This window comes from Haliaeetus albicilla, chromosome 1, assembly GCF_947461875.1.
Source record: "Haliaeetus albicilla chromosome 1, bHalAlb1.1, whole genome shotgun sequence".
Taxonomy (NCBI): domain Eukaryota; kingdom Metazoa; phylum Chordata; class Aves; order Accipitriformes; family Accipitridae; genus Haliaeetus; species Haliaeetus albicilla.
In genome coordinates this window covers 75,374,973-75,388,850 of record NC_091483.1, presented here as the reverse complement: position 1 = coordinate 75,388,850, position 13,878 = coordinate 75,374,973, and the positions used below count along the sequence as shown (strand labels likewise).

Here is a 13,878-nt window from a genome sequence, read left to right as displayed (position 1 = left end):
CCACTTCAAGGCTGACCAAAAGTTAAAGCATGTTGTGAAGGGCGTTGTCCAGATGCCTCTTAAACACTGACCGGCTTGGGGCATCGGCCACCTCTCCAGGAAGCCTGTTCCAGGGTTTGACCGCCCTCTCAGTAAAGAAATGCTGCCTGATGTCCAGTCTCGACCTGCCCTTGTGCAGTTTTGAGCCGTTCCCAGGCGTCCTGTCCCTGGATCCCAGGGAGAAGAGCTCAGCACCTCTTTCTCCATGTCCCCTCCTCAGGAAGCTGCAGAAAGCAAGGAGGTCGCCCCTTGGCCTCCTTTTCTCCAAACTAGACAAACTCGGTGTCCTCGGCCGCTCCTCACTGCACATTCCTTCCAGCCCTTTCACCAGCTCTGTTGTTCTTTTCGGGACGCATTCAAGGACCTTCACATCCTTCTTAAATTGTGGAGCCCACAACAGCAGGCGGTACTCGAGGTGAGGCCGCACCGATGCTGAGTACAGCGGGACAATCGCCTCTTTTGGGCAGCTGGTTATATATACGGTGTTTGATGCACCCCAGGATGGGGTTTGCCCTCTCGGCTGCTGGGGCACACTGCTGTCGGCCAGCACCCCCAGATCCCTTTCTGCAGGGCTGCTCTCCAGCCACTCCTCTCCCCATTTATACTTGTGCCCCTTGGCGTTACTCCATCCTAGGTGCACAATCCAGCATTCCTGCTGGACTTGTTAAATTTCATCCCATTAATCACAGCCCAGTGCTCCAATCTAAGTAGATCCCTCTGCAAGGCCTCTTGTCCCTCAAGAGGATCAACAGCACCTCCCAGTTTGGTGTCATCAGCAAACTTGCTAATGGTGCGTTCAACTCCCGCACCCAGATCATTGATAAATACATTTACCAGAACCGGCCCTAGGACTGAGCCCCGAGGAACATCGCTGGTGACCGGTCGCCACCCAGATGTAGCCCCACTCACTACAACCCTTTGTGTCCTGCCCTTCAGCCAGTTCTTCACCCAGCGCACCACGAACCTGCTCATCCCACAGCTGGACAACTTGTCCAGAAGGATGGTGTGAGGGACGGTATCAAAAGCCTTACTAAAATCCAGGAAACTACAGCCGCTGCCTTCCCTTCCCTTCATCCACGAGGTGGGTGACCTTATCATAGAAGAATATCGAATTGGTTAAATAGGACTTTCCCTTTGTGAACCCGTGTTGACTGTGCCTGATGATTGCATTGTTCTTTAAATGCCTTTCAATCATATTCAGTATCATCTTCTCCATCATTTTTCCAGGAACTGAGGTTAGACTAACAGGTCTGTAGTTCCCTGGGGCTTCCCTCATGCCCTTTTTGAGTTTGGAATAATAACACTGGCTAGCTTCCAGTCAGCGGGGACCTCCCCAGACTCCCAAGACCTTTGGCAGATGATCGAGAGGGGACCCTGCCGTAACATCCGCTAGCTCCTTCAGTACGCTGGGATGAATCCCATCAGGCCCCAGGGACTCGTGAACATTCAGGTGATACAGCTGGTCCCTTACAGTGTCGGTGTCCACGAATAGAAAGTCACTGCTCCTGCACTCGTGGTCCTCCGACTCAGAGGACTGGGCAGCTGAACGTCTATCAGTGTTATTGAAGACTGAGACAAAGAAAAAGTATCCAATGCCTCTGCTTTGTCTTCATCTCTATTAGTCAGGTGACCATCTTCAACAAGCATTGGTCCAATGTTTTCTTTGGCTCTCCTTTAGCCTTTGCAATCCAGTGAGACTTTTAAAATGAAAAAATGGGAGAAAATTGGCGAATGGCGTATTGCGTTGCTTAGAACTGTGCGTAAATATATCTCTGGGCTTGAAGATTTGTGACTGAAGAAATACAGAGAGAAAGTTTACGAGGAAAAATATCAGTCAGGCTTCCTTTAACTCAAGGTTATGATTGCCAGTGCCATTCCATCCCACTGCATGGTCTCAGTGGTTCTTAATCTGAGAACAGGTTAATAGCCTGCTAATTAGTTTTGAGCTTTCTACTGACATAGGCTAAAAAAAGGGGGAGGGGGGAGCCAGGGGAGAGATTTTATTTTATGCTTTTAGATGATGTGTTTCTGTGGTCATTGGTGCTCTTGTCAGGTCTTGCCTGAAGTCCCTACAACTCTTGTTTAGAGAAGACTAATTGCCTGGAAAGCCCCAACTCCAGAAATCTGGCATTTGGCATTGTTTCCTTTTGTCTTTGAGGCCATAACAAGATGCCTACACCTTGACAGTGGCCCCTTACCATCCCTTTTCTGGGACAACGATGTTCATGGTCTACACAGAGTAGACAAGGGCCTCTACCATCTGCAGGAATTTGCACCTTTTCAGCTGATGTAATTATCCAGAACTGTGACAAGAGCAGTGAGCTAAGTCTTCTAGATTTTTCGGGACCACGGAGGACTCAAGTAGTCAAGCGGCTTTGTCGCAAAAAGCAGTGGATGGTCCTGCGTATGCCTGTCCTCCCACGTGCCCGCCGAGGTCTGCCTTGTCACAGCTCAGGGAGCATCTTTGGCCTGTTCCTGGCTGTGCCCTCTCTCTGAAGGGCTGTGTCCTGGTCTTTGCAGTGTAGGGCAAGGTCAGTATCGGGAGCAAGTGCATTTCTGCCTTGCCGCCTTCTTTTGTTTCACCGCGGGGGGATAGGCCTTCTAGTAAGACTTATCTTTGGATTACATTACTTCACTAGTTTTAAGGCTTGCCAGGGCTTCTGTGCTGTCAGACTTGTTAAAAACATTTGGAGGTAGAGAATTCTAGATGGTTCCAGACCCCTGGATGAATGAGCAGCTGTGTGTCAAGAGGTGATTTTTTTTTTTAAGATTAATTTGGAGCAAAGATTTCTGTAGGATCTGTCGTTGGACATTGAGTTGTCTGTTAAGGACTTTGGTCTTTTGTGCAGTAAAATGCAAGTTGTCTTGTGGGCTTGTTTCCTAGACTTTATAACCACTTTACTACTTCTATTAAAGAAAATACTTTCCCTGCTAATTTGTAATGCTTTCTCTTTCGAAATTAGTTATCTGCCTTGTATGGGGGCCTCCTACAACATCTGCCCAGCTCCTCAGTGTATGTTGCACACACGATAATTTTACCATGACCAAGCTTTAAGAGTTCAGTACCACACAAACACTGCCTCGAGAGTCCATCCGTTGCTTTCAGTTCAACTGAATTGGGATTCCTTAGTATTTTTCTAGTCCGCTAATAAATGAGCTATTCTGGTGTTTACCTTAGGAGATGAGCAAGAATGGCTGAGGCTTCAGGCCCAGCTGTAGGTGTCCGAGGCTCAATGACCAAACTCTGGGACTTCTCCTCTAGCTTTGGACAGAAACTGGTGATTCAGGAATAGGAATCTTGGAGAGGGGGGTGTATTTGAGAGAACAAGCATTACACAGAGGTAATCTTCTCTGTTCTTTTCTTACAGGGTCGGAAGAACATCGTTCTCAGACCCTGAGAAATCTGGACTTTTTTAACAGTGTGCTACCTAAAGGAATATAAGGAGTTGATACTTGCAGCTTCCTTGCAATTAATTTTTTGATATTTGTACCTCTCTCTCTGTGGTTTTAGATCAAGAAACGCCATGAGCACAGTAAGTATTTTAGTACTTGATGCAAACCTGATTCTTAAAACCTGTTGTTTATGGTACCTCTACAAATGTTGTTAAGAGTTTGTGGTAAACATGCTGGAACATAAGCATATAAAAACCTCATGTAACTTCATGTTCGGTGATACTTAAGATTTTTAGTCTCTCTAGGTGCTAGCAGTAGTTCAGAAATGCTTGCAGTGTGAGCAGAAACCTGATCTCATTGTGAACTAGTCTTCTCATTTGCAAACCCTCACGATATGTTTTTGCTTTGTGACCCAGCTGGTAAAGGTCTGGGGTGATGTCTTTTCCCTGGTGCGATGCATTCGCGTAGGGGTGACCCATACCACCATGTGATGCCAATGACAGCCTTGCCGGGGAGGGTTTTGTGTATCCCCGTGTGCTTTCGTCGGTGCTGCAGAGATGAGGGCCACATTAATATTCCTCTTAAAGAAGGTGCTAAGGCTTTGTTCTCCCTTAGACTCAACGAAAGCGCCGTGGAGGAGCAGTTAATTCTAGGCAAGCTCGGAAACGAAACAGGTTGATGGCTTCAACCACAGAAATGGCTTCAGAAGCAGAGCCAATAGAACTTGAAGAAAGTGGTAAGCTTTCTTTTCAACTTGGTAAGAACACGAGTTGCTTCTGGAGGGTTGGGGTTCCACTCAACGTGTGGGTTTTTTTCCTGTTTCTAGGCCCTTTACTGGGGAGGAAGGGAAAGCTGTTCTTTTAAAAAGCATCTAGTATGGCACCTGTAGACAACAAGCCTACTGAGAGCTGTTGTAGTTTGTTACTGAGATGCGATACATTCAGCACTGGTGATAGATGAGTTGTGTGGGAAAGGGACTCAAGTGCAGGTCAAACATCTGAGTGTCTAGTCTGACAAGCTGCGAGTCACTGCAGCTGCTGCTAGAGACAGTGGCAAACTAAGTTTGGGAACTCCCAAGTTTTAAGAAGGTAACGAGAAGTTTGTTAGTTGTGCCTTGTCCCTCAAGGGAGAGGCAGTACTTGGTCAGTCCTTTTTTGGATGAAGTATCAGGACTTCAGAAGCCTCCTTGACCTCCTAAATAGATATTGAAATTGCCACCTGGAATCCTAGGAAAGATTAAAAGTAATTGTTGGCCTCCAGGCAATTATATGGCTTTTCCAGTATTTGCTGTGCATTTGACTATGAAAGGCTGGAAGAGACATGAGACAGGAACATTTACAGCAAGGTACAGTAAAATTATTATATCCTATATGATTTGTGTTTTATTCTGTGTGATAGACATTCTGCAGTGTTAGATGAATAATCTGTTGCTGCGTACCTCCTGCAAGCTGTTGTCATACAACAGAACTGTATGAGGAGCTCAGCCGCTGTTCCTCTTGCGTTGCAACTTGCAGAAGGCAGCGTGGTAATGCCCTGTGTGGACTCCTGAGGGCAAAGCTTGAGCGAAATGTTGGATATGTTGCTGCAGAGGAGAGGGATGGGGCAAGGTTGAATCATACCTCAGCCTCTTCCACAGTGGCAGGCAATTTTACTCCTCTTCCGTCTCTCATCTTGTCTCTAATGTTCTGTTTTTAAGCTGGTGAGGAAGTAGTAGATCTCACATGTGAATCTTCTGATCCTGTAGTCGTTGACCTAACTCACAATGATTCTGTTGTGGTAAGTAGTGAATAGCGCGCTTATCTAAACCTTGTGGTCACGTTAGGTCTGTGTTGTGCTCCCTGATAGCATCTGACTTCAAGGATAAGTTTTAAGTTCGAAGTTGACTTGGCATGGCATGAAAGCCATGCGTTACAGGTCAACAGAGAAGCTGCTCTGGAGCTGGAGCTTAGCAAAGCCCTTCTTGGGCACCGCAGTACCGCCCTGTTTTCCCAGGCTGTTGTGAATGTGCATGGGTACTTTTCTTGAAGAATTGCTGGTTAAATGTCTATACAAAAAGTGTAACCAGTTTAAGCAGTCTAGAGGTGATCCTGTGCCTTTTCATTGCACAGACATGGTGATAAATGCCTTTCAGGTATGACATTCTGTAAGGATGTAGACCCCTCGTTCACTAAGTGTTAGTCTAAGGATCAGAGGAAGTCTGGTATACTCGTCATGGCGCAGTCATGAATGTTGATGAAGCATCCTACGGACAAGTACTAAGCTTGAGGAATGTGGAAGACTGAATGCTAAGGCATGGAAGAATTCTGTTGAAATGCGTATTTGACCTCTAGTTGAAGATCTGTACAGTAAAAGGCAGCGGATGTCATGAATGCAGAAGTAAAACTTAATCCTTCTGAGGTTTGGGTTTGGGTTGTAGTTTACCAAGGCCTTAGATATTCAAAAAGTCATCGTCTGGGCTTGTCTTCTGGCATCTCAATAAGTAGCCTGGCTTAAAGGGTTAAAACACGGCTTTGATTTGCCACTTTAGACAGTTCCCGTTCAACCCCAAATGGGCCTATGAATGCATCAACGTCTATGAGTATCACTGCCCGATAGTGGCAGAGCAATCTAAAATAGCTAGCTGCTCCAGAACTTGGGGAGAATACATGTGTACGGCTACTGTAACATAAGGAGATGCAATTTCAAGCTGAAGCTATGATAGCTGTATCAAAGATCCAGGCGAATGACTTAAATAAAAAGCGAAGGAGGTAACAGTCTGTGACTTGACAAATATGAAGTGTTTAGCTGCAATGTCAGTTGAAGGTACTCCTGTCAGAGAGATGCCAAGCGCAACTGCAGCTGACCGTGGTACAAACTAGTTCTGGTTTCGGCTGGGATAGAGTTAATTGTCTTCCTAGTAGCTGGTACAGTGCTGTGTTTTGGGTTCACTGTGAGAAGAATGTTGATAACACACTGATGTTTTCAGTTGTTGCCCAGTAGTGTTTAGACTAAGTCAGGGATTTTTCAGCTTCTGATGCCCAGCCAGCAAGAAGGCTGGAGGGGCACAAGAAGTTGGGAGGGGACACAGCCAGGGCAGCTGACCCCAACTGGCCAAAGGGGTATTCCATACCGTGTGATGTCATGCCCAGTATATAAACTGGGGGGAGCGGGGCTGGGAGGGATCGCTGCTCGGGAACTAACTGGTCATCGGTTGGTGGGTGGTGAGCCATTGCACTGTGCATCACCTGTATATTCTAATCCTTTTAGTATTGCTATTGTCGTTTTATTAGCGTTATCATTACTAGTTTCTTCCTTTCTGTTCTATTAAAATGTTCTTATCCCACGAGTTTTACGTTTTGTTTTTTTTTTTTTCCCCCATTCTTTCCCCCATCCCACGGGGTTGAGGGGGAGTGAGTGGGAGGCTGTGTGGTGCTTAGTTGCTGGCTGGGGTTAAACCACAAGTTTATTACTCCAAGAAGTCTTTAAAAAAAATCTGCTTTTTTTACTGCTATTTTTAAAGCTGGAATAGTATTCGATCCAGTCCACAGTGTAGCTTATAACCTCAGTTCTGGGATGCCACTGCTGACGTGCAAACCTGAAACAAGCAGCAGTGGCCTCTCCTGGGGGTATCTCCTGCTGGGATTGTTCCTGAGCCCTTTGCAAAGGAACGGCCTCAAACTTTGCAACGTCGCCCGCATTGCCCCAGCTGTAGTTCCAGCAAAGACAACAGTGGGTTTTTGGTTTGGGATTTTTTTTCTCCAGCAGCTGTTAATCTAAGATGAAGTGTTTATGGCTGTCCCACCTGAATTGGCCTGTTTGGGGGAGGGAGAGGGAAAGAATGTCCTCCAGCCTAAATCGGATTAGGGTCCTGAAACTGAGGAGCAGGGAGGAGGGTGTTCAGGTGGTTCGTAAGCTGCCTCCATTTCTGTGCCTTTGCAGCAGTGTGAGCAGAACCAGAAGCAACCCCTTCCTTATTTTCAGAGCAGCAGCTAATTTACTACTACTTCTAACATTCTTCATCAAACTAAGAGAGTGATATCCTACCCTTCTCAGGTTGTTTCGTTGTAATTGCTTAGCTTGTCTGGTGTTTGTATGTAACGCTAGAGGTGCACGCCAAAGTCTAATCGTATTTTCTTTTCTCTCCCTTCCCACATATGTTGATGCAAGATTGTTGAAGGTAAGTTGACGTTTTACAGTTGATAATGGAATTGGCCTAAACTCAAATTTTATTTTTGTCTTTTCCAAAGAACCTGGGCAGCATGGATTGAAACTGCATTTACCAAAAGACAAAGCACAGTGCTAAAGTATCTGGCTGGCCAGTGTCTCAGAGAACAGATCCAATCTGTGTTTGATGGTCACTATCGGAGCTTGTAGAAAATATCTGAAATAGAATAGATCAAAGCTGCTCAAAATATGTGTTTCTTATTTTCCAAATACAGAATTTCTGTAAGCCCAAAGATGATGATAATTTTAATTAGCACTGGAATACCTGCTTTGAATAAAGAAAATGTTGAAAGGCTTTTTTAGCCTCCATTGCAGTGAAATAACTAAAGGGAAAGTTACAGACTGTTTATAATCATACATTTCAAGGATAGTTCCAGGGCTATATGTTTTATAATATAGCTAACTCACCAATTTTAACTTACAGAGAATCAACAAGAAAGGAGAGATTGCAGACTAAGAGGCCAGCCAAGGTTCCATATCTGTATACTGATTAGCGATGATGAAGATGAACCAAGAGACAATGATGTGTATGTGAAAGATAAAGTGTCTTTCTAAAATCTCATTTTTGATATACAGTAGAAATCGATTTCTTCCAAGCTTCTGGGTTCTCTTTGATTGCTATGCAAAAACTTTAGACCTAAAATATAATTGCATTTCTAGAAGAGAACCCCCAAAACCCCCAAACAAACTTTTGTTCTGTTGTTTGTGAAATCCTTATCTAATGTATCTCGCAGTACGGCTTGAGATACGCTGAAATGCTTGCAATACATAAAAGACAAAGCCAAACAGTCTGACAATATGCTTCATATGCTTCATATAATCACACATTTTATAAGGAAGGAGTTCCTGGTATGAATATGTTACTGGGCTGGGATGTTGCCCTAAATTAGAATAGGGGATGTTTTAATTTCTGACAACCTCTTTCACTTCTAGAATGAATAGTTTCTGAAGGACAGCTAGATGCTTTTGTTACAAAACTCTTGGTTTTGTCCTGTGGAAGGTGAAGACTGCCATACGTATACTGCACAGCACTATAGAGTGCTGTTATTTCTAATAACAGAGCAGGGTGACTGGCTGCATCCTCCCCTAATGAAAACCAAGATGCTGTTTCCTTTAGGTAAGGCAGACCCTAACTGCTTAATGAATGCAACAGCTTGAGAGAGGTGAAGGTACGCAGGGATCTTCAGATGAAATGCATCACAGCTGGTCTGTGCAGTCGGATGATTACGTGATGTTTTATGTATTGGTAACCCTCAGTGTACGGTGAAATTAATGGATGCATGTTCTTTCTGGTTTTGTTCTCTACCGCAAGGCCGTCTGGTACCGTTAGCTGTCCGATTTGCATGGATGGCTACTCAGAGGTAAGGATCCACGTGTTGTCGTTGTTTCTTTTTTGTCGAAGGGAGAACGGGGCAGAGGGTGTGCTGTGAAACTCTGTTGGGTTATGTGGGAGGCTACAGACAGCTGGCTTGAAGTACAGACCTTGGTTTGCCGGTGAAACTAGCTTGTAACCCAGAGTCATTTCTTAGTGGTGTATGTAGAGGGCGAAACACTTTCCACGATGGCACTGGAGGATCTTTGGGTTCCTTATTATTCAAGTAGTCATGTACCGTTTCCAGATAGTCCAAGGCCTATTAGCCTGGTGCCAGCAGACCAGCAAAGCTGAATTCTGTACCCCAAATACCTGTTGTGGCTTCTTTTCTTCCAGATTGTGCAAAGCGGACGACTGATTGTGTCAACTAAATGCGGCCATGTCTTCTGCAGCCAGTGCCTCCGCGATTCCCTTAGGAACGCCAACTCTTGCCCAACCTGCAGGAAGAAACTCACTCACAGACAGTATCATCCCATTTATATATGAGTACTTCTCTTTCTCAGGACAGACTCAGCAGGATTTTGGGGGAAAATGTCATGTTTTCAGTGCTCTGAAGATTTAAAGAGCAGCAGGTTGTCCACACATCCAAATAAAACTGATTCTTTTTGGGTTTTGGAGAATAACTTGTACCTATATAGACAGCTTTTTTTATGGTCCAAGCTGCTTCTTGTTATGTCCCTGGTTATAATGTTAAATTTGTGACTGTCTCTAAAGTAGACCAGCAGCCTATATCAGAAAGGAAGCAGCTAATCCATTTCCTTCTACTTTTTTTAATGCTTAAATAAGAGGGGTCTGAATATTTTGTTATTTCTTACTCTAAATTATTCCCACTGTCGCATACAGATATGGAATAGTTACCTTTCAAAATACAGATGACCAATTTGCCATTTCATTACACTTTTGTTTTTATCCTGTGAGAAGCTCATGACTACATTGCTTTCTGCCATACCATCTTTGCCCAAGTGGAATAAGTTGTAACGATGGATCGTTTTATCATAAATCCATATTAAATTGACAGCCAAGGTCATGCAATAAAATAACCTGCTGTTAACCAGCAATCAGTTTTTTTAAGCAGAAGGCTGTGCAGACTCATAGACTGTTGTGATGTGTGAGTCCTTGCCGCTTCATTTAAACCCTTGGTCTGCTTCTGCTGAAATACCAGATCCATCAGAACTACCCTCTGCTCTGCAGTCAGATTTGATGCTTTGGTGGGACAAAGCAGGCAGCAATTGCAGAAAGCTGGTCTCTCTTGGGGTCTTACTCTAGATCACATTTTTGGAGAGGAGAAGGGATAAATATGAAATATGAGCCAGATACCAAAGTTTGTAAAGCTGAAGTCCAGGACTAGGGAAGCACAGTCCTGGGCTAGGAAGCCAGGTAAGAAGCATGTTCCACAGGTTAGGTGGAACACGTAATCTGGGGGATGCCCACAGTGTCGCAGTGTCTGGACTGAAGGGTGAGATGAGTGGGGAGGATGGCCCTGAGGGCTGGAGTGGAGACCGATGCAATGAAGTGGGGACCAGCACTCGAGCATCATGAGCCAGAAGTTGGAACTACAGAGGAAAGTGCAGAGATGTGGCTGTCGCCCAGTTGTGTGTGAATAGCCAGGCAGCAAAGGGGAATCACCAAGGGGAATCGCCAAGGATAAGCGTTGGTGCATGTCAGATGGATCAGCCTAGGAGGCCCATAGCTGCTGCAAGGAGCCATTGCATTCTGGTTGCAGAGCTTAAACCTTGATTTGCCTGGGTTGGGTCTCACAGGGTGGTGACACAGCTCTGGGGCGATGCTTACAGGTGATGCAAAGCTATCTACGAAGCTTTTGTTAACTGTAGAAACATATGTCCTTGTATTGTGTCTGATCTACACTTGGTGGCAGCGAGTACTAATTTCATATGTTCTGTTTAAATCTATTTTATTCTCTAGTTCAAGAGCATGCGATAAGCCTCTGGGCTTGTGAGGATGTTTTAACCTCCAAATATTTTATGTCTTTTTATCTCTCTTTTGCCTGATGATGTGAAACCCAGCTTGGCTGTTTGTATGGTGCTCTGTTTCATCTGAAGACCAAATTAATATTTCCTACAGCTGACTTAGGGCCTGCTAACAGTGAGATGCTTTAGAGCTGCTTCATACTCTTTCTGACATCCTAAGTCCTCCTACAATTTCTCTTTGAGGGTTCTGGGAAGGTAAGAGGATCAGGAATATCTCGTCTGGGCCTTCCCAGAGGAGATTGCCATCCATCCCAAGGAGAGTCTTCGGTGCTGTGTCCAGATGCAGTCCAAGAGTTCTTTACCCTGACATGTCACTTCAGAGAGGGGTCCCACCTGTGCTGGTGGTGGAGGATGTATACAGGGGTGATGTGGTGCATTATTCCGGTTTTGTTAGGAATGAGATGGAGGTCTCTAAGACCATTTCAAAAAGATATTGAAGAGTTGCAACATGTTTCATTCAGTAAAGCCCTTGTTTACACCAGCAAAGTAAACCTGAAAGCCTTACTTCCCACTAGTAACTCTGCTACCCACGTACTGTAGATTCAGACTTAGTGTATTTTTATTTTCCATATTAGATGTTACCTTCAGGTTGTAGGCAAGGCAGTTAAAAGCAGATACATTATGAATGAAAATGTGAATGGGGAACTGCTTATTTCTAAACCTGTTTCCTTTCTCAAATTGCATGAACAAGACATAAGCATTAAAAATTTTACACAGAAAAATCACAGGTTATGATATTGATTTAATATAGGGGTAACAGAGGTCGAGGGATTAATGGTCTCAGAGCTCTATCTACACAAGCAATTGCAGACATCCATTTTAAACACATTTCAATTATTTATATGGAAACTTGTTTTCCAGGGAGTGCACAAAATGCATTTAAGTCTAGCTAGAGATTCTCCTTGCTGCCTGGGGAAGGTGAAGGTCCTCTGCTTCCTCTAGCAGTAGTTTAGCCCTCTTTTCCTTTAGCAAGCATTCTTCCCTTCCATACCTACTCCCATACCCTCTGCTACCCTTCCCAATCCCTGGTGGCACACACAGTGGCAGAGCAGAAGCAACCTCTGGCTCATCGCCCTCCGCTCCTGCAGAGCATCTGAAGGTGCCGGGTCAAATATGCTCCCTGCTGCAAAGATCTCAACTGAGACAAGGTCCTTGCTGTGCTCCATGAGTTCACACCACTCCCGATGGCAGAGGCATGTAGCATAGATGCCACATGGCTTTGTGCAATGGGGTAGATGGAGCGGCATTCCTTTTTTATGCAAACTCCTGTGTAGCTATTTTTGCATATCTTGGTTTGCAGCATCATGACAAGTGGGCACTTTATAATTAGCGTGATTAAAAGTGCACGCATTGCAGCGGAAGGGACCGTGTAAATTAGGTGTTAAAACACTGCTGCAAGGAGCTTGTGTGTTACAGCTTCTTTCTTTTGCCACAAATTCCCCCATAAATCTCACTCCAATTCTTCCTCTGTGGAGGAAAGGTATGAAGCTGTGGCTATTTCAGCGACCAATGTTCCAACACCATTTCCCCGAATCATTTATTAACAGCCTCAAAGATCGTAGCTTATTTCTAACTAATTCAGCAATCAAAATTTTTGACATGGATCATGCATATATTTGTGCCTTCCTCCTTGCCAGAGTGCAGACAAATGAATTTTAAAAATAGCCTGGGGTGAAGGTTTAAGTCATTCATTTTACAAGGCGCTTTAAAAGCTTCTTTTCTAACCTGCCAAATTATAGGATGGTTATAATTTGTTTAAGTCTCTTAACATTTAAGAAAATGCCTGCTGCATATTGAAGCATTAGTACCCCTTAGCTGAGCAAATTGAGCATGGGGCTGCGGGAGCAGCCAGGACTCCGCTGGGGAAGAGAGCTGTCTGCTCAACGCGAGGCCTCATGAATTGCAAAGAGCTAATTAGAAGAAATGCTTGCAAAAGACTGATTTTCTGACACTTCTGGCTAAAACATATTTGAAGAGCTTTTGTCATACCGAGGGCTCTCTGTCAGTGGAGATAGTTTATTAGGTTTGCCATCTAGTGTTCCTTTTATTTTCGCCTTCTCCTACCTCTTGTATTTGAAGGTAGAGAGCATTGCGCGGAAAGCAGTGCTGCTTGGCCGTGTGACTATTCACCATCACTCAGAAAGGAAGGAGATTTCCAGCTGGAGGTGCTTGGACCCTAAACCCAATTTTTTATTTGACCAGCAAAAATCAGCCAATTCCATAAACTTCTACAGCCGTCTGCAGGAGCTGCAAATTGTCCCCCAGAGCCGTTGTCTGAGGGGAGCAGCGAGGAGCGATTCAAGCGGCGTTGGAGGCTGGTGACTTGAGAGATGCCACCTGGTTCCCAGGCATGAAGTCAGGCAGAGCCTTGGTTTCGGAGCCTGCTCCCCTGTGAAAGCGGGGCTGTTGTTTGCCATGTGTTCAGGGACGCCGAGGGAAAAGGCTGGCACCCGGTTTGCTGGATCTGCTGCGAACCCACCGCTCCCTCTGGCAGCAGTGGGGTTTCGCAGGGCAATACCTATTCATCTGAAGAGAGGAATGAAATAATTGTGTCGGGTGCACAGCAGCTCCTTGGAAATGGAAGGGAAGTAGGATGGGTTTGATATTAAAGAAATGGAAAGTAAAGCTGTGTATACTCTTGTTATACTTCAGCATTGCTACCTAGATAGTGTGTAGGATTTTATTGGTTTTATTATTGTTTCATATCTGTTAGGATGCCTAGAAAAAGCTTATTTTGACACTCTTTTGAAATCAAATGTTTATGCTTTTATATATCTATACTATCCTATATGCTGATTTTACAGCTGAACTTGCAATGCTTGGATACTCTGGACAGGAGTGAGACTATCAACTCTAACCTCCTCAGTCATCCCTCTGGGCTTC

General features: G+C 44.7%; 1 protein-coding gene across 2 annotated transcripts; it reads left to right on the top strand.

Annotated features, from left to right (window-relative positions):
* The first annotated feature begins 2,282 nt into the window (after positions 1-2,282).
* Positions 2,283-9,630, top strand: RNF4 (ring finger protein 4). Of its 2 annotated transcripts, none has more exons than XM_069795144.1 (5): positions 2,283-3,572; positions 4,048-4,168; positions 5,129-5,208; positions 7,579-8,996; positions 9,344-9,630. In XM_069795144.1, the coding sequence occupies exons 1-4, from the start codon at positions 3,564-3,566 to the stop codon at positions 7,609-7,611; spliced, it is 243 nt and encodes an 80-aa protein (XP_069651245.1). In that variant the 5' UTR covers positions 2,283-3,563; the 3' UTR covers positions 7,612-8,996; positions 9,344-9,630. The 2 variants fall into 2 exon arrangements, with proteins under 2 accessions (XP_069651245.1, XP_069651253.1); XM_069795152.1 differs by having other exon boundaries at positions 2,361-3,572; positions 7,659-8,996.
* Positions 9,631-13,878: the final 4,248 nt, after the last annotated feature.

Excerpts from the sequence above, each read along its gene's own strand:
- RNF4 (XM_069795144.1), top strand. Across the intron at positions 4,169-5,128 it reads AATAGAACTTGAAGAAAGTG|CTGGTGAGGAAGTAGTAGAT; the intron begins GTAAGCTTTCTT and ends TCTGTTTTTAAG. Across the intron at positions 5,209-7,578 it reads CTCACAATGATTCTGTTGTG|ATTGTTGAAGGTAAGTTGAC; the intron begins GTAAGTAGTGAA and ends TGTTGATGCAAG.